At 39.1% G+C, this 22,637-nt stretch overlaps 1 protein-coding gene across 2 annotated transcripts in view; it reads right to left on the reverse strand.

The window, feature by feature from the left end:
• TEC (tec protein tyrosine kinase) overlaps positions 1-22,637 on the reverse strand; it is a 52,589-nt gene that overhangs the window by 1,346 nt on the left and 28,606 nt on the right. For both annotated transcript variants that reach the window (XM_065060837.1, XM_065060836.1), the window contains 15 exons: positions 14,851-14,952; positions 13,802-13,883; positions 12,390-12,518; positions 11,072-11,112; positions 10,468-10,649; positions 9,442-9,507; positions 7,661-7,715; positions 7,419-7,498; positions 6,744-6,877; positions 5,459-5,533; positions 4,469-4,640; positions 4,087-4,303; positions 3,489-3,553; positions 2,303-2,421; positions 1,793-1,950 (listed from right to left, as the gene is read on the reverse strand). In XM_065060837.1, the coding sequence (XP_064916909.1) occupies positions 1,793-1,950; positions 2,303-2,421; positions 3,489-3,553; positions 4,087-4,303; positions 4,469-4,640; positions 5,459-5,533; positions 6,744-6,877; positions 7,419-7,498; positions 7,661-7,715; positions 9,442-9,507; positions 10,468-10,649; positions 11,072-11,112; positions 12,390-12,518; positions 13,802-13,883; positions 14,851-14,952 (1,677 nt within the window). The remainder of the gene's footprint in view (positions 1-1,792; positions 1,951-2,302; positions 2,422-3,488; positions 3,554-4,086; positions 4,304-4,468; positions 4,641-5,458; positions 5,534-6,743; positions 6,878-7,418; positions 7,499-7,660; positions 7,716-9,441; positions 9,508-10,467; positions 10,650-11,071; positions 11,113-12,389; positions 12,519-13,801; positions 13,884-14,850; positions 14,953-22,637) is intronic.

Genomic DNA, 22,637 nt, shown 5'->3' on the forward strand with positions numbered 1-22,637 from the left:
TTATTCCCCATCCACATCTCCCCCCCAGTGAATTGCTCCATCTTTCTTTACATGAGTTATTCATGCTCCTAAGAACTGAGTGTCATTTCCTGAAACCACTTTTTACTTCAACATTATTTTTTGGACCCCACAATGAGACTGCACCATAGACTTCTGCAATGGCATCCTTCATCTACTTTATTTTCCATACAGTTCCTTATGCATCATAACATCCTATTGATTTTTGGTTTGTTTGGGTTTTTGGGTTTGTTTTGGTTTGTTGTTTTTTTTTAAATTATGGCAATACACTGAGGCAGCGTCTTGGCTGATCTTGTTCACACAGTTAATTTTGCATCTTCTGGATGTCTGGGTAACTTGCACTATTCCTCAATTTATCAGCCCATTTATCAGATTTGTATCACCTGCTGAATTTTGAAGCCTCGATATTCAATTCCCTCTACAAATGACTAACAGATTCATTAAATGAGGGCTGAAGTACCTAGAGTTAATCATATTTAATGACAGAGATTGACAGTATCTTGCCATTACTTGTGTCCTGTTTGAAAACAAAGATTCATTCTCTCCCATGTGATGACTGCTTAGATTTTATTGTTAATAACCCCTTATGAAATGAACTAATTTTTAATCAATTCATTGATGTTTATATAAATCATAAATACATGTTAATATCCAAAGAGCATTAACAAATAACTTATTCTCTTCCAGGTAATTTATTATTCCATTTTAATGACCATTTCAAGCTGGTTACCAAGTACAAACAAAATTTAATGATCTTTTCTTTCCTGGTTCCCATGAACAGCTTTTTGAACTACAGATGTATTTGTCATTCCAGAGCCCTCCAAGGCACTGTTATTTTTAATGTATTTTTTGCTGCATAAACCAACTGGTTTGTAAGTTTTAGACCTCCACCAGTCAGTTTGATGACTAATTGCTTTCTGTTCTAGCACCTTTTCCTACATAACAAGCATCAGACAGTATGTCATCTTTATTACTGGAAAAGAGCAGGTTTTGCCCAGCACCCCCTGTGGCAAAGACTAACTAGAAATAAACCATGTAGCACTTTCCATTTTTGGTTTCCTCAATTGTTCTCTCAAAATTAGAGGCACCTCATTAACTGCATCTATCCTCCTAGAGACTTTCTGCTTTAATAATACAAGAACTGTTTTATACTGATGTAATTGGTAAAGTATTAAATTTGGGGTTGCTGCCCCTTTGACTTCTTTGAAAATTGTACAGTCAGTATCTTTCTGGGTTAGAAGGATTAACAGCACAGTGTATTTTTATCTTTCTTTACAAACCCTGCATTTGGATTTAGATTCAACAGCAAATTAATCTATATTTCTTATATAATTTATGATCAGGTAATGGATTATTCCTTTAAAAATATTTTCAGTTATTCTGGCATGTTTCCATAATGATTTATAAACTGAGGCAATACAAAATCAGATTCTCCATCTCCAGACTGTTCTGATTTAATTTTTTGCTAGCAGTATTTGTATGCATCTATAATCATGACCAGCACAGATTTAGCAATTATTCCATTTTGTTACTAAATGTCTTTGCATTCTTAATCCGACAGTCCATTTATTTCATAGAAATTTCCTTGGTCATTTTTCTTATCACAGCTCTAGTTCAGTGGCAAACCAGAGGGAGATCTTTGTCTTAGCAGTAAACACATGAACAACTGACAGAGCTGGATACAATCATAACGCTGCAATAGAGATTAATCGCTGTTGTTAGATTAGACTTTTTTTTTTCAATTCAAAGACAAGAAAAATTAAAAAGTATATACCTCCTGCCAGCACATCATCATCATTTCATACACCTGCTTGCAGGCTAGTTTGGGCCGATACAAACGATGCCCTTGGCTAACCATCGTTACCACTTCATAGTTTGAGTTTTTTTCAAAGGGCATTTTTCCTTCTGTAAATACTTCCCACATTAAGACACCTAAAAAAAAAAAAAAAAAAAAAAGTAAATATTAAGGAAACACACAATTAACTTCTTAAAAATATGCTTATTTTGAGCTCTGGGCTCAGGATTTCTGATAGATAAATAGTCTGAGATTCATATTCTAGAAAGTGTTCACACATCATCACTGAAAACATCATCTTCTAGTAGCGTGGGTTTTAATAAGTAACAAATCTAAAGATCTCTGTGGAACTTCATGCAAGCATAGAACCACGGCAAATCATTTCTCAGAGCTTCTTCCCTCATGTCTGAATCCCTTCAATAAACTAAAGCTTAACTGCTATAGATAAAATGTAAGAACAGTGCTTTATTTCAGTGATGAATGTCTTACCGAATGACCAGACATCTGACTTGCTGCTGAATCGGCTATAATTAAAAACTTCTGGGGGGCACCATTTCACAGGAAATTTAGCCCCTGAGGAGCTTGTGTATTGATCATCAAGGACATACCTAAAAAAAAGAAAAACATTATATCCTTCAGTAAGCCTTCAAGACTGCAAATTGTAATTTAGATTTGGATTTGAATATTAGAAGCTCATATTGCCACCTAATGGCCGTAACTGTTAGCACTGCATAATAAAAATGCTTCTCTGTGGTAGTGCTAAGGTTTCAGTCAGGACCCAGTTTCTTTTTATTATGACCTCAGAGTCTTCATATAGTTATTATAGTCTTCATATGATTATTAGCTATACAACACAGGTCTAGGCCACCTGCAAGATAAATGTCTATTACAAGAGAAAATAATGCAAAAGCATAAATTTCTTGCTGTTTCCCACAGGCCAGTCAAAATTCAGACATCATGGGACATGCAAGCACAGAGATATGGCAAAAGCCAAGAGCAGCATGACTAAACCATGGTGCTTTAACATCTTCCTTGTAGGTGCTTGCACCCCCCTGACTCACCCACACATCACCCACCTGATGTAGCACCCATGAGTGCTGAGAAAGGCAGAAAATTAGCCCCTCTCCAGGTCTCAGCATCTCCCAGCACTTCAGCTAGTGAGATGCAACTCTGAACCATCTAGCCCAAGAGGATCCCAAACTCACTTAACAGCCCCTATCATTCATTTACCAACATACAGATCAACAACTGTCTCTGCAGTGTGAGCTGTCCAAGACACAAGCTCCAATGTAACTCCTGCATCACTACAAGATTAAAATTCATAAGATTTTCACAGATGTTGCAGCAAATTGCTAATAGAAGGCCAGTCAAATCATGGAGTCAGTTCAAAGTCAGGTCTCTCATGGTAAGCACTAGACATACTTACTTTGAGAGAATAAACTGCCTAGTTTTGATTCTCCAGAATTAAAATGAGTAAGGAAATTGACACATGAGCACAGAATGAAAAAGGTTTAAAAAGCACTGGAAAAAAAAATAACCAAAGGATATTCCCTAGAGAGGTTGTTAAAGATAATTTTTTCTGCCTGTTAATTTTGCTGGGCATGTATTACCTAAGTACAATGGTTAGGTGAATTTTCCCAAATCCCCACAAATCTGTTTGCACACTCAGCCATACCTTGTCATTCCAAAATCTGAGACTTTGACCACTCCTGAGTCACTCACCAAGCAGTTCCTGGCAGCCTGCAAAGGGAATGGTTAGATTTGGATTAAAAACTTGCACTCTCTTGCAAAGAAATTACAATGGTCTAATGTGGACTTTGCTTAGCAAGTTCACCAGTTCACCAAGTTCGGTAGTGCATTCTCTTTATAAAAAGTACATGTGCATTTGCTCATAGTAGTATTGTTTTGACAACGAAACCATTTTGTAAAAAGATCACCAGAAAAAATTATCATCTCGAGGGATTCATGAATAGTGAAAGTGGCACCAATAGAGAGCAGAGATACACTATTATATGAGTACAAATAGCTATTAATTATTCATAAAAAAATCAGAGAAATGTTATGCCATTTTATTGAGAGAGAGAAACCTCTCATCATTTTCTCTACAGGCTAATTTTAGAGACTTGATTAGACCCTGAAGAGTCAACTTCAACTACTTAGAATTTTCTGCAAGAAAGAAAGCAGTTATGTACAAACAGGTTGTTTCAAAAAGGAATAGGTAAGTTCAAAAATAAAAATTTTGGAGAGGAGTGTATTGTCTAATAGGATGTTACCAGGTCTCTGTGGATAAAGCTGTTTCTCTCCAGATACTCCATTCCCTCACATACATCTTGGCACATAGTGAGCAGGACGTCTTTACTCAAAACTCCCCGTTTTTGTCTCAGGTAATTGAGGAGGCAGCCATGCTCCATGAACTCTGTCACGATGTAAATAGGTCTCTGTTGTGTGCACACACCGTACAGCTGAACTAACTTAGGATGCGTTAGCTTCCTGAAAAGATTGAGATCATGTCATTATTACTTCCTCCGCCCAGTACTAGCTCTCCACCCCCACAAAACTGCAAAAATACCACCTGCCCAAAGTGTTTTATTTATAACCAGTAAATGGCATCAGAGGCCTAGATCTCATAATAAAAGCACCAAGCACCAAACTCACATCATTACTTTAGCTTCTTCAATGAAATCTTCTTCATACATCGCACCTTCCCGAATTGCTTTGATGGCCACTTTATACTGCGCCCTCCATTTCCCAAGGCGCACTACGCCAAAGAGACCACTCCCCAGCTCTCTCATGAATGTCAGTTCCGAGGGATTAATCTCCCATTTCTCTATAAAACAAAACAAATGCGAGCCCATGACTGCTGTACTAGGGAATATACCTAACTGGTAGGTGATAAAGAGGAGGAAAGGGAAATGCTGGATTACTAGCAAATCGGGGAGTTTAGGGAGAAAACATTTTAAGATTAACCGGAAAATGGACATTTCTACATCTCACAAAACAAACTTTTAGCTAGACATAGCCTTTAAGCAGCTCCTGAACCACACAGAAGGCAAAACTTAAATGCTCCTGAAGCCAACAATTACACACTGGGATTATCAGGCTTGATTTCAACAATCTGACATCATAAAAGGCTGTGCCAGTGTGTGAGCAGCTGTTCATGTCACCTGAAGAGCCATGCTTAAACAGGTTATTCCAAACTTAAAAAAAAAAATAAATAAAATAAAATATCTATATTTATATAGAGATATATATATAGTGACTCTTCCACAAAGATCAAAGGACCCAAGATTGAGTCAGAAGTCTGGAGGCTTATGAAGGAGCCAAAGGCACAGCTCTTTAATCAGACAGAGGTGTCCACAAGAGCATGGAGGAAGATGCTGAATTGCCTTGGAGCACTGGCACCACATTCTGCCTCTCCTCACTGCTGCCCTTGGCACCACACACCTACCACCAGTCGTCATGTCGTTGCGTGCCAATCCTCTGAGCAAGGGTCTCCAAGGTACAACCTGGACCCACATAAGTTAGCGTAGGCAATCGCACAATACCAAATTAGATCTTTACAAAATTTTTAGAAAACATTATGGCAACTCGCATGTATAAAATAATTAGAAAAGCTACATGCAGATTAATATAACACGCAATTACCATAACTGAATCCTGCTGTTGTTGGTGCTGTTGTCTTCTTTGGGGTCACTGGGTAACGAAGCCGGGTAACGAGACCTGAGGTTCAAAGGTAATTCAAGAGAGACAGCTTACTTCTGAAACAGTGCCGGGCAGCAAGTCAGACACTTATTCTCTGCAAACACTGATTAATAATAAGCTTATCATTATATACAGCTTTGACCATATTTTCTGCTATTGCATTGTTGTGACTACTCTAAGTGGCTACAAGAGGTACGTAAGGTCACTCATTGCATCTGACTTGCTGCTGCTTCTTTACTGGTGAGAGATGGATATAGATATATGCATACATATCTGTGCTTTACTGTTATGCTGGCACCAATAAAGGCCGAGGACCCCTTTCAGATCAGAAAGATAAGTTACTTTTAATCATTTCTGTTTCACACATAAATCCCAGCAGTTTTACACTGGGATTTTACATTCACAAAATAAAGGCTGCATGCTAACTGAATATTCTCCTAAAATCTTGTGAGAATTCAATACACCATAATGTAAAAGCAATGAAGCAATTAAAACACAAGTAGTAAAATTGGTTATAATAAATGAAAAGCAGGGCTATGTTTTGGAGCATATTTTCCAGAATATCATTATGAAATGCCAGGTCATCTGAATTAGATATAAACATCTGGAAAATATCAGTCATGATGGAAATCTATGCACAAATTAGAGTTGAAAAAATACACTATATTAATATCTATGTCTTGAATCTAATTCCTAAACTCTCCCTATCTGATCATACAGTGAGCAGACACCAGCATGAGCCATCAGCTATAGATCTGAAGTGTCTAACCTTTACAAAGACTCACATTTCCTAAACAACACATTACTGCTCTCCTCATCTGTTTGCTATGTGGGAAAAATTAGATCATTTTAAGCGGTGGCAACCCACAGCTAAAAAGCTAGTGCCTGGAGAGTACTCTGGGGAAGCACCATCCCTATCCATCTGGTGTAAGTTACAGGCAGCTCATGGAGACATGAAATGCAGCTAAATGAATGATTTTTCCTGACTTGATACAGCTGTTCTTCTGTTACTCTTGGGACAAGAACATATATGCATTTATATGTATAAATATTTACATAAAACCTTTCAAAAGAGTGCCTACATTGAAAAAAGGGAAAATGCAGTGTCTCATGGCTTCCCTGAAAAAGAAGGCTCTGTAAAAATCTAAACACTTTCATCAAAATTCTAAAACGCCTTACAGCTTTTCAAATCAACCCTAAGTGACAGAAAAAAATCCAGTTCATCTACCTGCTGCATTATGTTTATGATACTCAATTATTTCTGGAATGGAGTTAAATAGATGTTTTTCTGCGAGGTAGTACTGCTTCGGTGATGTCACTGTTTCTTTTATATGGTAGTGTCTTATTCCTGACGAACCTTCTCTGGAAAAATAAATAGTAACAATAATAATAGCAATTATAATAGTAATAACACAATGTCATTTGTTGTGATTTCTTTTAAGAGTTGCACATTGACCAGGAAAAGGAAACCAAAAGGGCCAGTGCAGGAGCCCCATGTCACAGGCTTCAGGAACAGCTTGAATACCAAAGCTCCCAAGCGCTGGTGACTCACCTTATTCTCATAAGATTAACCCATAATAGGTTAATTTTCAGCCCAGCGAGCTCCCCAGTCCATCTCACCACACACCAATACAAACATTTGGGCTGCAGGAGGAAAGAGACCAAGTGGGGTGGGAAATCAAGGCCTTCTTTGAGTGGCAGTTCAGGTCTACTCTGGATTAAAGCAAACATGACCTAACCAGGGAGCTGAGAAGTTCATTTTAGTCACACATCTTTTCTGTCGCAGCACCCCTCATTTCTTTGGTGAGCTCTCTCCTGGGCTTTCCCCCAGCCCATGGATTTGGAGATGGATACAAATGGATTCAGACAAGACAAGGTGTGCAGAGCAGCCACAGAAACTCACCCTCCAAATTTTGTATAAAGGGAAACTGTATACAGGCCAGGCTGACTTGAGTCTCTCACCACAAAACCACCTTCTTTATCCTAAAATGTAAGAACATTGACAGTTTTGTACAAGTGTTTTTAAGCTGCATGTTTCTTCTACTCGTTCTGTGATTTGCACATGCCAAAATAAGCATTTGCTTTAATAAAAGCAGCTACTTTACACAAATTTCATGGCTAGTACTGCAAGGCTGCTGTACTCACCTCATTTCTGAGGAGCTGCTCTGCCTTGCTTCTGTTGAGGTTTCTGCTGAACCACCTGCAACACAACATCAGTAACCAAAACTTCTCCAAAAAGCAAGACTTCTATAACATGCTTAAAGCAAAGTATTACAAAGCTACAGATTCAATAAGTTTATAATAACAAAGGTCAACAACTGAACTTTAGTTAATATACAAAAATCAGTCTCTATTACATTGCTCAGTTATCCCATTAAAATGTCCTGAAACAAATCCAGTAAGATCTCACAGAAGCCAATAAAGTTCAGGTAATGGAAGTAATTTTTCAGGAAAAACACTTCTCAGGCTGATGGCAGTAGTTGCTCTGAACATCAGCCCGAGGGCAGGCTGGCAGCCCTGGGAAAGCAGCTGCCTACACACCAGTCAAGCCACCTGTGGGGCTGGGGGCTTTTTCACTCAATAACTTCATGGTTCTGATTTTCCAAGGAGGACCCACCTGCCAAAGAGGAGATTGAAAGTGAATTAAAAGTCACGGCTGCACATCCCCAAGCTCGGTGCTGCACAGGCGGGTTAAAGCAGCCACAGAAGCACTGACATTTGAGCTAGCTGCAGTGAATAATATAAAAAAGGAAAAACACACAGCTCACAAATGGTGTGGTGCAATCGTTTTGAACTATGCTGCCAGGGCAGTAACTGAGCAGGGAAGTGGCACAGCAGCCTCTAATCAGGTTCTGCTCTTCCGGAGATGGTGGTTTCTTGCAGTTGGTAGATGACCTGGAGTAATCCTCCCTGAACTGCACGGTGACTCAGAACTACAGCCCCAAGGTGGCAAGGCACAAAGTGGCTGGACCAGATAAGGCAGCCCAGTTCCTTCCTTCGCTTTCTGCCAGCCCCGCAGCCCAGCCCAGAGCAGGGCAGGGCTCTTAACAAAAACCTTGAAGATCACGAAGAAACAAAGATAATTCCCTCTAGTAAAGCCAAAGATAAAATCCCAAAAGAAACCCTACCTTCTGTCAAAACATAGCAGTAGGAGCTACACATGGCTGAGAGTAGAATTCTAGAGCTACTAATGTAATTTGAAAACTAGTTTTCATTATTATTGCCTTACAGCTCCATTTTATCTAAAAGTCATGAAACATGTCTTAAGTTCTCAGGCACAACAGTTTATACTGTACTGAAATTCGAGTATCAAGAAGAATAGGCTTGGAGGCTACAGTGTTCAAGTTTATTCTGATGTTGTTAAATAAGTTCTCCATAATTAAACATCAACCAGAAAAAGCATTTAAAAAAAAAAAAAAAAAAAAAAGCTATACTTTTATAGCTGATAAGTCATATGCACACATCGAGATTTAAAATACACTGAGTGATATATGTTTCTGAAATTAAAGCTGCCTTCCAAAATCTCTGATCTGTTATGTTTACTTTGAATGATTTCCACTGCTTTTTACTCTATCTTACTGCCACACACTTTGGATAAACATGTCACTTTAAGATTTAAAAAAACATTCAGCACATTTATAAAGGGTAAATTTCCTCTTTGTCTATCAGAGAACTGGGAGGGTTTTTTTGCTTCAATAGTAATAGCCTAAAAATTACATGCCTGTTAGCCATCTCACTGCCTTGATTCTACATAATGAATCACAGCAAAATCAATGAGGAGAATCAGAACAAAAATATGACTATATCAAATATTTAAATTGCATCTCTGAGCTAATTGCTATTGTATGCAAATAATTGCTTACAAAACTTTAAAGCATAGGTTTCATCTTATGAACTTCAAGATTTTAATTTAAATATTCACTTACTCATATTGATCAAGGTTGTTGGACTTCTTTCCTGTTACATAGTTGCTTGGAATATATCCTTGTTTTCTAAAAAAAAAAAAAAAATAAAAAAATGTATGTTATATACGTGTGTGTATATAAAAGATAAAATCTGAGTGAAAACATGTAAAACGGCATGCCCAGAAGGCAGTGTTTCATTCTGTTAAGTACCAGAGGTCCTTCTCTGTCATTTATTTATTACTGAGCCACTCACTCTACTGCTGATTACACAGAGACTTGTTTTCCACATCAACATCCCCACATTAACTTTCACTGCACCTAGAGATGGGACACAGGCAGCAGAAGTGTCCCAGAAAACCAGCAGAAGGGCTGAAGAAGAGTAACCCTCTGCTACTCCATCACTTCTGCTCTCGGAGGTCTCAACCAGTCACTGGAAATATGTTTGGAGCCTACCATGACCCGATAACTCACAATTACCCCTAAAATATTGCAACAGGGACCTGATAAATATTGAAGTATGGAAACCTCCATCTTTAAAACTGCATAGAAAAATTCTAATCCAGGGAATATAAAATTGTAGTCATTAAGGCATCTCAATGGAACTCTCTCTTAACTCATTCAGAGATCAACCCTAATGATCCAGCTATTAAGATGATGATTATTCAAGTCTAGAAGTCAGAGCCTGTTAACCATATTGCTCCCTAATGAGCCATTCCCCAGGGAAATGGGAGTACTATACCAGTCTAGTGAGGTTTTGTAGGCTGGCTGATGCCTTAATTGGGAAACCATGAAGTCTGACAGGAAATATAATTGTAAAAGCTTTCACTTCTGCAACCATCTTTGCACTCTGGCCCCACAATCTATTGAGAACTGCACTTTTGAAAACTGGTTTCCAGGTGGGATTAAAGACAAGACCCAAAGGACACAGGTAAAGACAGAAAGTGGGGTCTAATAGAGTTCTTTGTTGACACACAGTCAATATAAACTACTACAACATGGAAATAGCCTTACTATCTTTGTAATGAAAAATAAGGAACCCGTGTTTACCCATATTTGTCTCTCGCTTTCCACCAGTGAATGTCATTCTTCTCAATCACCGTATATTCTTCACCTTTCTCTAATCTTAAATCATGATGTTCTGTAGGCTCAAAGTCATACATTGCTACAACGATCTCCTCCTCTTCATTGCCATTTTCTTCAACTGGAGGAACAGGTGGCGGAGGTCTTCGCTAAAAAAACCCAACATCATTATCATCCCACTCTGCTCCATTTTTCCACCCTACCCACCCTTACCATCATCACACCAGTGCAAACCAGCTCAAACGTCCCCGAGGCAAAAGCTGGGCTGGCTCTGGGTTGCCCCAGATGTGAGCTTGTGGTGGCTCCAGGAGGCAGCAACCCATGGGGTTGACTCACCCTGCAGCTGCCAGTAAAGGGCAACCCCAGCTGGTGTTTGCTTTCCAACCCTCTCTCCCCCCAGCAGCACAAGTACAGCTAACAGGTGCAGCTAAACTTCAATGTTTTTTTTTTTCCACCCTGAAATAGAGCATGAAGCCCACTGATGCATAGACCTTTGCTGTAAGATATGGAAAGAACCACAAGAAACCTAAACACTATCTCAAAAGAGAGATGTTTTAAAGACACTACCTACCACACTTTTTTCTGGCATTGGAGAGGGCAATCTCATCACACCTAGAAAAAGAGCACAAGAAAATATTTGTGTTTATCCATTTACCTATAAATTTAAAAACTGAATAAAAGGTTTAAAATTCAGATAAGATGTTAACATTTTAATTAGCGTTTGGGATAGCTTAGTAAGCCAGAAAGCACAAGGCAACTCCAATTAAGCATTAGGAAAATGTTGATTAAACATTTCTTGGCAAAAACATCTTAAATCAGCTGGCAGGTTGCATTCACCACAGGATTTAGCAATATCTGTGCCACACCAGAGTGTGTGACAGAGATCCCTGAACCAGCCCTCAGATGCAGAAATACATGAGAAATAAAAAAGGGATAGAGATTAAGAAGGTATACAAAAAGGAAGCAGTGATCCTGTCACCACAGTTTAAAGATCTTTTTCTGTTACTATCCGCTCTAATAAAAAAATTATACTCCCTCTGACCCTTGCTTTGTGAAATATAGCATAAGTGTTGTATGCATTTTTTTTATTACTTCTCTCAGGTCCAAGAGTATTTTTTCTCCTGTGCTGCTTTTTTCCACTTTAAAAAAAGATTGAGCTGTATGTCAGGTTTTACATCTTCCTGTCAAGTAAGGCTGACCATGAGCCACTATTTATTCTTCAAGTGTTTTAATGCAACTAAATTCACAGGTCCCCACCATTCTCATTTAAGGCTCTGATGTAGGAAAACATGCAGGCACTGCCAGTTTCACTGGGAGCCTTGGATTTGGATGCTGAAAGATGCATCTGCCTATGGAAGTCCTGGCTCATCCAGGTTCAGAGTATAGACATTTACAAACCTCTAAGAAAATTCAGTCCCATGTCTGGAAATACATTAAGCCTTCTTGTATTATTTTTACAGTGCTGCAGTAACACTGAATGCAACATGGTTATTATTTTACATGGATATATAGAAGTTATTTATTGAAACTGAAGAGCTGGAAAGGATTTTGAGCTGAATCTTTTTTGCCATCAGGTTTTATCCTCAGCCTGAGGTAAACGCTTGGTCAAATGAGTTTCAGATGGGAAAAACAAACCAAGTGAAAAATAAATTCAGAAGCCTCAATGATTCCTTTCAGCTTTTTCTAAACATTTTTTGGGAGGCTTTTATATTTTTTACAAAATGCTTGGAAACAAAACAAACATTTTGTTTCACTTCAAGTACAGTATCAATTATTCACTCTGCCCTGTGAATTTCCCTAATATCTCAGCCTTTAGTTTTGATGACCTGATCATCTAAAAAAATGGCAGAAAACCAAAAATAACTTCATATGATAACACATGTACTTACTGTTTTCAAAAAGATTATATTTTTCACATCCAGGTGCTAATTTTTCTGTTTGTCTACAGCACTGATAAATTCCTTCTGTCCAGAACTTAGGATGATATTTTACCATTATATTGCTGTTGTTCTTTATTTCTACAAGAAGAAAGAGCATATATTGAAAGATTAAAAAACAAGAACAACAACAACAAACAAACAAACAACCCCCCCCCACAAACAAACAAAATACCACAAATCTGCAACAGGGCTATTTTTAATAAATATTACAATATCATTAATGTGAAGCATTATCTACACTTGCTTCTTGTAAGGATCTTCTTGCAAGTTTACATGGAGGCAATGCAACGATAGTAGAGGACATTTTTAGGATAATACATGTCTTTATTCCAGAAGAGAGTGCTATACTCCCTCTCTAAACCAGCCAGCCCAGCAACAGTGGGTGTTTGGTGCAAAGGAGACCCAGCTGCCAGCCTGCACCCCACAAAGCAGTCAGGCAGCTGTGAAGACCCTGGGGGCTCTGCCTGCCCCTCTTCTTGTTATTACTGCTGCAAGTCACTCATAATTTCCACTACAAATAGTGTTTTGCAGGGAAAGATAGCTGATTATTATTGCTATTCTATGACATAGTGCCTGTGTTAGTTTTGAAAGGCTCCTTCCCCCCATATCCTATGGGCTTGCTGGGTTTCAGAGGTTATTCACTGACCTGTAGTCTCCAGCCCAGAATTATTTCTTATTACTTTACAGAGCACCTGCAATTAATGTGAGCATTTGATGTGGCAGATAGAATTAAGATGCTCTTGAAAAAAAGATCTTTATACTCACTATGACAGCATTAATCAGATTGTGACTCAGTGGACATGTCTCCTGTCACTTTTACATTAGTTTATGACCCACAATGTGGATGTGGGAAAGAATAGAAAGAGCAGAGGAAAAAACTCACAGCTTGAGATAAATATAGTTTAATAATCAAAGGAAGAAGAAAAAAAGTGATGTAAAGGCAATTGCTCACCATCTCCCTCCAAGCAGACCAATGCTCAGTGAGTCTCAGAGCCACAGCCAATACGGAAGCCAAAAAACCTCAACCTCCGCCTTCCTCTAGCCCAGTTTTTAAAATTGTCAAACATGACAGTATACGGCCTGGAATATCCCTTTGGTCAGTCCAGGTCTGCTGCCCTGGCTGTGTCACCACCCAGCTTCTCATGCACCCCCCGCCCACTTGCTACGGGGGCAGAGGGAGCAAAAGGCAGTGTCTCTAAGCTGTGCAAACACTGCTCAGCAGCAACTAAAACACAGGTGTGTTTTCAACACTGTTTTGGCCACAAATTCAAAACACAGCAGCAGTTAACTCCAGCCAGCCAGCCAACTCAAGTAAAGGCATCTACATATGTCAGATGTTAAGGAAGAGCAATTTCCATTACCTTCTTTCAGATTCCTCACCCACTGATCCCGGCTTTGTGCACTTGGTGCAAAAATATAAAGCGTATTAGCATCATATACAACCTGGAGAAGAGGGGGGAAGAAACAATCAAAATGTATTCACCTGGTAATATTCATTTATTTATTCCTCAGGAGTCAGAACAAAACAAATTACTTACATTTGACAAAACTCAGTGTACTCAGGCACAAAATACAGAAACTGGGAAAAGGTTATTACAGTTTGCTATTCATATATGATGCTTCCAGTAGAACAAGGAAGAATTTTCTAATGGTACATTATCTTGAGAGTGTTCCTGAAAAATGTTTGCTTCGTGTTTTGTTTTGTTTATTCTTCATCATGAGTTTTCTAAAACCAGTTAAATTGAATTGCTAAAGCTATTTCATAATCAGACATCCTTTATTCCTGGCCATTTCATAACTCCTTGTCATTCTGTACTGCGCTGGGGAGATTCCTGCCTTCTTTTTCTTCACTGCTTGTACCGGTGGAAAGCAAGTGTTGTCCCACTTCACTTCAACCATTCCGTCTATCATAAGCAGGAACAGCATCCAATCCCCTCTATCTAAACATTTATGTTTCCCATCTAAGCCCTTTGTTTTCTGTGTTTATTTCCATTAAGTTCACGACGGAAGAAAATGCAACCAGTTTTATCTTAATTTTCTTATTCTTATAGAATTTAATAGTAATTAAATTTCATGTGAAAGAAAGAAGATATGGAAAATGGGTTGCCAGCTAATCCATTTTGGAGGAAGACCAGGACAAGGCACTTTCCAGGCAAAACCCAAGCAGAGAGGTGGGGAAAAGAAAAAGACCAAATATACGAGGCACAGCTCCCAAGAGAGGGGACTACAGGACTTGCTGGGGATGGTTTTTAATCACTGGTCTTCAACCACCTCCCACACAGGCCGGAGTGCCAGAGAATGGGCTCAGCATTTAGAAGCGACAGTATTTTCAAGCCAGTTACATCTAAATGACTTGGCGTTGTTGAAAAAAAGCACTGTAATGTATATATTTTATACTAAAGGAACATACCTGAAATGGATATTTATTTTGACAGGGAATAATACCATCATTTTTTACAACTTCTACGCATTTAATCCTTGAAATATCCACAGATCCTTTTCTATATTTTTTCTATAAAAGAAAAGAAAAAAAAATTATGTAAATTAACTAATTTATCTTCTTTTTCTTTTTTTTTTCAGCAGAGATTTCTTGCTTTCTTTTCCACTCTGACACCAATGTTGCTATAACTGCAGAAGTAATTTGGAAAATGAGAGAGAGGGTATGAAGATCTACACTGGTGAAAGTGCAAAGAGTACAGTGTAATTGCTTTGTTAAAAGTACCACTTCTTTCCAATCAGTTGTAATCATAGGTTTAATCTACTCTTCTTTAAAAAATATTAAAAATCAAATCAAATCACAACAAACAAAAAAAACAAACCACACACAACCACACACACACAACACTTGAGTACAGAAGAAGGAAGGCTTCCCCTTTGCCAATTTTAAATTATTATTAAAACGAGTGAGGAAAGTAGGTGCCAATGCACCCCATCATCTGCTCCCTCACCCTGCTGCTGAAATGGTCCCACCATTTTGGGGCTACTGTTGTGTTTCACCAACTTCCAGAGAAACTGGGATGCTGGCTCAGGCAACACAAGTTCATGCTGAGGTAGGAAGCAGAAGATGGGAGTGAAATCCATTCCTGGGCCAAGCTGGGGTCAGTGTTGAAGAACTTCTTTGACCAAGGCTAGCAGAAGCCCAGAAGAAGCAAGGTCAAAAGCACAGACAAGTGAACAGAATGGCTTGCCTAAATTGATAATTATGAGGATTTCAAAGTTGGCAAGGGGTGCCCTGCCTGCTCAGCAGGTGTTGCCCAAAGTAACAATGCACAGAAACATTGCTCCAGAGAGGAAGGTCCTTGGAAGAACAGCTGATAACACAGGTAGTGTGTACTGGGCTTCAGTCTACATGAAACACAATAGGTAATTACAGTGAGGTCCACACACATGCAGACCTTTTTAAGGTGTCTGCTTCTGAAGGAATTGATCAAAAACATTTTCCTTTACCTGAAGCAGAAGCAGCTAAAAATGAAAGTCCAGCACAGAAATTTAAAAAGTGTTCTATATGGCAAAGGGATACAACTGAACACCACACTTCTGAGAGCAAAATGATGATCAATCTATGGAGATTGTACAGGGCCACCACTCACTTTTGGGAGAAAATAATCTCTAACAGGAGACAAAGTTTGTACTGGAATCCAGAACAAGCGGCAGCAGTTTATGGCTGGTCCTGAATTAATTCATATCAGAAATGTTGACTTGCCAAGCCCATCCAACACATGCAGACCAGAGTAGAGCTTATGAAAGATGGATGCTCTTCACACGATGTAGAAATAATTGGTAATTGCTGAATTACTTGAGATACTCTAACCCTTACTTGGCTGCCCTCTTCTCTCCTGAGGACAGAAATTTCAGCCCAAATAGCAGAAGTCTGGCACAATCATAAGCAACTGAAAACACAGTCTTATAAACAGAAGCAAAGAGCAACTACAAATATAGCTGTCACAATTCCACCACCCTAGAAACACAATATTTGCTATCCATGGACAACATGGACATTTCATCAGCATTTAAAATACATTTAGCACTCTGTCTCTTCTGTATGTTGTAATGAAGAAAACAGGCAAAAAAAACACACACGAAGAATTCAGGTACATCATGCATGGTCAGTATCAGGAGGAGTGATAGGAGTTAAGCTCAGATAAAGCTGTAACTGTTATTCAACACCAGAAAAAACAAAACAAAACAAAACAACACCAAAAAGATGACCCAATAAGGGTTTTTTTTAAAAAGGGGGCAGGCAGAATAAAAAAAGTTAGGTATTTTAATGAACCATTTTAAAAAAGTCAAATCATAAACATTACCACAAGCTGCAGTACAAAGTTATACCATGTTATGCTGAAAAATAATTTTTACCAAGTATGCAACCTTGGATTCTTTGATGAAAGGAAAAAAACAGTCTTCCTTTTATTTTATGGTATCCCCTTACTAGAACATTGGCTGCTTAAAGTAAAACAAACATTCCAGCAAATGCCAAAAACTGAGTTGCTGAAGTCTACAATACTTGGTACAGCAGCAAGTATTGCTTCTCCCTTGTCACTGCATGGCAGGCCTGGCAGATTCAGGGCTGCCAGATTAGCCAAGGCTAAGCAGCCAAGGCAGAGGAGGAGAATCCAACAAGATGCAACTTTTCATGAAGCACAGAATTCAATGCTCCACCTAATTGTGTTGAAGACACCTCTCCAGATCTTTTATTTTGCAGAACAACATAAAAAGAATTAAACGTTTGACACTTCTGTAGCATATCTACCCAGCTTTCCATGTCCAGTGAGGTATTCACATATTGCTTGGATCCCATCTGCTGGTTAACTGAGGTGGTGGGACAGAGAGAGAGGTGACATGCATTATTTTTTTTGTTTTGTTTGTTTGTTTTTGTTGGTGCTTGTTTGTTTGTTTATCCAGAATGACAGGAATTCTTTGGAGGCATAGGCTTTATTACTTTCTCTCAACCTGCCTCTCCTCCAAGACTCAGAGATTCTCATGCCAGTTCTGGCATTCAGTGACCACTCACTCAGAAGGAGCACAGGACGACAAAGGACAGGAATACAACAAGGTAATCAATTAACATGTGAGGGGGGAAAAATAAAGCAAAATAAAGTACACAGCACATCACTCGAGTCATTCTGTTCCCTAAGTCATCCCTTAGTACACTTCATGATTTAAGGTGGCTCAGTTTGCTTCACCATGAGATGCCAAATTAAGCCAACTCAAAGCTGATCCGCCTTACTCAATCCAGAAAACTAAGCCTAATGTCAGAGAAGATTCTGCCGTTTTGCTTAACCTACAGATGAAAAAACCTTACACTTGTGAAATTAAATATAAATGTACTGCTCCAGGCACATTTCTGATTGCATCAGAAGCAACAGTTGATAATGGCCAGTAGGCTTCAAATTGTCAAGTGCGCAGCTGTGTTTTAGCTCAGCATTGCTCACCATGAAACCCAAGGGCACAGGAGCAGGAATGAATGATTCAAGAAAAACACTAACAAGACCACTGCAGTCTCTCTCCCCTCCCTGTTGAAAATATTTCCCTTTGTAATGGGACTTCTTGCACACCACCTCTGTGTTGCACTTATTCTGCAAGCCGAATGGCTTGCTCTAGACCCAGGTGTATGACAGACAGGAAATGCAGAATCAAGGAAGACCTGAAACCCTAGAGTAGTTGGGAATTAGAGGTGCAGGCACGAGCCAGCCATAAGAAGTCCACCCACAACCACTCTTTCCAACAAGTGACCTCTGCTACAAAGAGACAAAATTAGTACAAAGGCTAATTATGCAGTTTCAAACCACAGGAGGCAAAGGGACATTTTTCACAGTTGTTTTTGGAGGTGGATGATGGATAACATAGTATTAAAAGGTTAGATTCATTGAAGAAATATAACATTTCACAAGCACATTCATGCTAGCTCTCACAACTGGACACAAGCATTAACAGAGGATTTGGGGAAAAAAAAAAATCACAGGCCAATGATCAAAGCTGGTCCATCTCTTTTTTGAAGATAGACACACACCTCTAGGAGGAGACATGGTTAGAACAGTAATAAAGGTATACATAAATTATTAATATTTCCTAATAAGGATAACAAATAAATAAAAATATGTGCTTCAAAGTCACACTTAAGGTGCTTGCTGAAAATAACAAAATGGAAGTGACGCTACAGAAACTACTTTACAAAGTTTCTCACAATGCAAAATGCCATATGTACTTCATACTTGCCTATGCTTCAAAGACTTGATTTACAGTTTCAGAGCCCTTGGCTCACAATGAGGATGGCCAGTCCAGACAATAAGTGATGTTTACATGCAATGCAATGCAAAAAGAATAAGCTATTCCTATTATTTAACATGAGACACTAATATCAAGAAGTTATAACATCAGACCTACATTTTCAGTTATGGAAGAAATATATGATTACACAACTATCTTAAGAAAAAAATATTAGAATACAAGAAGACAAAAAAGTGTTAGATATATATACAATCAAACAGCTCATCCTCTGTACACCTGGAATTACTCCTCTGCTGAATATTGTAGCTGTACAGCTTAAGAAGCCTATATTCCCATTATCAGATTTCTTCAGTGTAGTTCCTCTTTCCTGATGAATATATTGTGCTGCTTACCCTCAGAAAATTTGGGGGGGGGGGGGGGGGGGGGGGGTGTTAAAAAATACAAGGGAAAAAAAACCCTCAACAAAAACATGCAGAAGTCAGCCCAGCTGTCAAGAAATAGCTAGATTTTGTCTTGCTCATGCTGTCTCTTGCTCTCTCTCTTTTGCTCTTTGTTGTTCACACTATTTCTTTCTCCCATGCTTAATCTCATGTAGGAAATCCTGAGGTCATCAGCATGTGACCCATGGAACTTGCATTCTCACAAGCATAGAAGACATCTCCTTTTATGGAGCTGCTCTGCAACTTGACAAAACTTCTGAAAAGCCTCTCTTACCCAACATCCCCTGTAGAGAACTTCTGTGGTAGAATATACTCCAAACACAAATGTATGGGTGTTTGGAGGGCTTCTTTTTTGTTGTTTTTTGGGGGGGTGTTTGTTTGTTTGTTTTCATAGCATTGCACTGGAAAGTGCTGCAGTTCCCTCTTGAGAGGCATTTTCACACAAGCAACTACTGATTAGGGAAGTATAATTACTGTAGCTAAGTGTTAGATAGCCAGATTTTCTATCCCCTTATTTTCCAGTGTGTCAGATATGTTGAAGAACGCCCTGCCTCCTTTCAGTACATTTTTTAAATTATTATTCTAAGAAAAGCAAGTATTAAGTATTTCTGTTGATCCTTCCAAAATAGCTAGAATCAACCTAATAAGCAATAGGTGATTAGTCTGACCTGATCCAAGATCTGACTCTGGGGAAGAATTTCAAGAGGAAAAAGACACAAACATAAGTAAGAAGGAGAACGTCTTACACTCTCTCCTGCAAAACAGAAAATCGAGAATCCTTTACCATTTTCTGGCTGCTCAGCAGACGCCAACCACCAGCACTGGAGATACAGAAAAGCACAAAAATAAATTCTTCATAGCAGCACTGATGCAACTTCCTAACCATTACAATGCGTTATCTATAATTTACTCTTGTCTCGCAATTGAGAGGCAGTCAGTCCAATGCACACAACTACAGTTGTGATATGTTGCTGCAATCAAATAAGGCAGCAATATAAGTGAGAGTAAAGTACACAAAATAAATCAGCTGTGTCTCCATCTCTATCAGGCCTTAAGTCACCTACAACCTTTCAACTTTCAAAACAACTAGCATATAGCTTCAAGTTTTTTCAGACAGCTCTTCCCCATTTGCTGTTAAGTCCTCATGGAGCTTTGAGTCTGGCCAGCCCCATTTAGCATTTCTGTGCTCTCTTCTCCCCTCTCAGGGCCATTGCTCTGCCCATAGGGCAAGTGACACGTTTCATCAGCTACCCCTCCAACACAGCCTTCATGCTGTCTGAACACTAGACTCACACAGCTTGAGCCAAGAAGGAAGGATGAGCCCAAGTCCACAGCCAAACAACCAAAGCCCCAGGACAGGACCTGAGAGGTCACCTAACCAAGGCACCAGCTGCTTTACCTAGTCTTTCGAGGTCCACATGATGAAACCCACAACTATAGAGCCGAGGGTTTTTCATCTTTGAAGATTCCTATCCATCTCCCCACTTTGAACACTTGCTGCTCCACTAACCCTGCATCATAGTCCAGGCTTTTGGGAACCTCATCCTTCCCGCTGTTCCTCAATCTCGCTGGCAGATCCACATCTTCCTTAAAACTTATTGCCCCAAGCCAGATGCAGCACTGCAGCAGAAGCCCAATCAGACTGTAAGGATTCACAGTCCCGTTTATTCATCCTAATACAACATTTGCCTTTTTCCACAGCACCGGGGTACCACTGACACACACCCAGCTCATGATTCACTATCCTGTCACCCAGGTCCAGCTGGGGACAGCCCGACACTGACAGCTACTTATTCCCATTCCATACTTGAACATTTCAGCATCTCTGCCTAAACTTTTACCTTTTGCATTTGTCCACACTGAATGGCACTGTACAAAAAAACAAAAAGCAACAAAATCAAAACAAACAAACAAACCAAACCACCACACTGCATATCTAATCCCAATATACCATTTCGATTTCTAGACTTGTTTTCCAAAACACTTGCAGCTTCTTCAAGTTTTATGTCACCTGAGAACCCAACAAGCTTCTACTTCAGCAACAATATCACTACTGAAAATACTGAAATGCAAGACAGGATTCCACGTTTATGACAGTCTTTCAATCAAGCCACCAATGCCCACCAGTTTTCCATCTGTTCTGCAATCAGATCTACAAGAGGTTTATACAGGTCATTTCTAATGCTGAAATCTGAAAATGTCTCATAGAGCAGTGTCAAAACCCATATTAGAATGAAAATATATAGTATTTGCTGCTTCTAAGCTACCCACAAGATTTGTTGCCTCATGGCAGAAAGAACATAAATAAGTCTGAGATTATTTTTTTATTATTATTCTTGTCAAATTTTTGTTGGCTGACATCCAATTTCGGCATCTTCCAGGGGCTTTCAACAAGCCTATTTTTTCTAGAACTTTTCTGGAAATTATCTTCATAGCTCACAGTTCCTCAGCTTCTCCTCTGCACTCTTAAAACTAGCCCTTTCTCTAGCCTTCCAGAATCTCATTTATCGTCCATGTCTTTCTTCTCAACACTTTTAAGACTCATCCACTCCTGTCTCGTCATAAGGTAAATATTCTCATCCATGCCTTATCAGTGTCTCAACAACCACAACGTACACTTTTCAACTTCAACTTTTTCTAATTTTTCTTCTAGAAAGATAGTTACTGCAGATCCTCATTTTATATCAAACTTCTCTTTTGGTAGATGTTCTAGAGAACAGGGAATCATTACTGGAACATAACCAACTTCTTTCACAACTAAAGTTTCTTTATGACTTGCTCTTTTCAAGTGAGTATTCCTGTGCATCAGTTCATCTGCCTCCATTCACATGAATAGCTTGGAGTTATTTCTCCAATCTGAACAGTTTTCACTTGCACCTGCTTGAAATTTCCCCAGCTGTGCCTGTCTTCTCTTGAGTGTCCAGATTATCATCAGTACAACAGTTATGCCTATGAGCAAAAAAAAATTATTTAAAAAAATATTTTCCTGAATCTTGGGGAAGGAGGGGAATGAGAACAAACAAACCAGGAAACAGGTTCCTGGTTCCAAATGACATCTACTGCTTTCCAGTAGACCATGTATCCTGGACCCTCTCTTTAAAACTTTTTTTTCTTCTCAGATTCTCTCAGCTTCTTTCCTCCTGACTCTTTTTTGCTCCTCCCATGAGGTTTCTGAGGCCTTTGCTCCAGAACACAGTCTTCTTGTTCATTCACCTCGATAGCTCAAAATGCAGGCAAACTTTATGTGAAGCTATATTTTAAACTACTAATTCCTACTGTCCAATCTACCTCATTTCCTAAAGGAAAGCTACCTCCTTACTGTATTTGCTCTGAGCAGTGGGTAGCTACAGTCCCAGCTCAACCCTCCTCTTCCCCAGGCTACCATACAACAGAGGTGCAGGTAGCTAACCTGTGGTAGAACTCTTCCTGGTTACCATAATGCCTCATCAATGCTTTGGACTATGTCTATGCACTTGTTGGCACATCTTATGCTTAGATAAGCAGCTTCTCAGAAGGACTGGGTTTTTAC

This window comes from Columba livia, chromosome 4, assembly GCF_036013475.1.
Source record: "Columba livia isolate bColLiv1 breed racing homer chromosome 4, bColLiv1.pat.W.v2, whole genome shotgun sequence".
Classification (NCBI taxonomy): Eukaryota; Metazoa; Chordata; class Aves; order Columbiformes; family Columbidae; genus Columba; species Columba livia.